Here is a 1135-nt window from a genome sequence, read left to right as displayed (position 1 = left end):
ATTCCCATGCACAAAAGAGAACGGTAACAATTTTAGAGGCGATAGTGTTGGATTTCCCCCCCTGCCCTCCTCCAAGCGCCCAGACACACGTTCCCACTTCACGCCCTAGCCACTGCTGCCGCGCGGGCCGTGGGGTCGCCGTCTTGGATAGGAAACAGAAGTTTTTCCTGCGCAAGGGAGAGGGGGTCGTAGGGAAAGGCAGATAGAGAGAGAGAGAGAGAGAGAGAGAGAGAGAGAGAGAGAGAGAGAGAGAGAGAGAGAGAGAGAGAGAGAAAAGAATGCTGATTTCAAGTGTGTGCTCAAGGTGGCTGACTCCGAGGCTGGCGCCCCTCGCACTGCATTCGCTTTCACACCACCGTAAGCCCCTTGCGTGTGTCGCTCTGTACGATTCGCGTCTTTGTAGTGTATACCTGCGCGATACCTTTACCTTTTATTTAATTTTTGAAAGCGATTCCCTGCGCTCCTATCTTAGTTTTCGTCATGCAGGTACGAAACGTGGTAGTTGGTTCAAAACTCCAGTGTGATTTTTGTACACTGTTGCATGACCCTTTTTTTAAACCACCCCTCTCCTTTTACCGGGTACATAGTTGCCCCGCTTGTCCTGCTCTCCCCTTATCATTATTTTTCTATACTCGTTTGTGTGTGAAGGAAAAAAGGAGGGGGGGGGGCAGAATCAGCGGTTCACGCCACATCCGTCATCATGAGTTATCAACGAATCAGCCGCGCACAACAACAGTCGCTTTCTTCTATCCGCGCGCCACTGCGTGTGGTAGGAAAGGGGGGGGGGGGGAGCTAGAGAGACAGATATACAGGAGTCTGTGTGAGAGTAGGAGCGAGTGTTATTGAAGTGCCAGAAAGAGAGAGAAAATAGAGGGAGCAAGAGTTTCCCGCCGCCAGGTGCGTGTTGTTTTTCTCACCCGCCGCGATGATGTGGAAGACGCAGGGGTCGCGCTGGCTGCCCGCGCGGTTGGACGCCCAGCACATGACGGTGCCGTAGTCCAGCTCGGAGAGCGGCGTGTACGAGAGCGTGGAGCCCGACTGGGTGCTCTGGCCGCGCGCCGTGGCGTGGGTGCCGCCCGCGGGCAGCGTGGGCGCCGTGCTGAAGCGGGTCGCCGGCACCTCCATGGCCTCGGCA

At 55.8% G+C, this 1135-nt stretch overlaps 1 protein-coding gene across 1 annotated transcript in view; it reads right to left on the bottom strand.

Moving 5' to 3' along the window:
• LOC113214597 (uncharacterized) overlaps positions 1–1132 on the bottom strand; it is a 9621-nt gene extending 8489 nt beyond the window's left edge. Inside the window, exon 1 of the mRNA XM_052274412.1 lies at positions 918–1132. Within this exon, the coding sequence (XP_052130372.1) occupies positions 918–1125 (208 nt within the window). The 5' untranslated portion in view covers positions 1126–1132. The remainder of the gene's footprint in view (positions 1–917) is intronic.
• Positions 1133–1135: the final 3 nt, after the last annotated feature.

This window comes from Frankliniella occidentalis, unplaced genomic scaffold (assembly GCF_000697945.3).
Source record: "Frankliniella occidentalis isolate FOCC.00 unplaced genomic scaffold, Focc_3.1 Scaffold391, whole genome shotgun sequence".
Taxonomy (NCBI): domain Eukaryota; kingdom Metazoa; phylum Arthropoda; class Insecta; order Thysanoptera; family Thripidae; genus Frankliniella; species Frankliniella occidentalis.
Note: the sequence above shows the minus strand (reverse complement) of the source record. Positions and strands in the feature narration are given on the sequence as shown.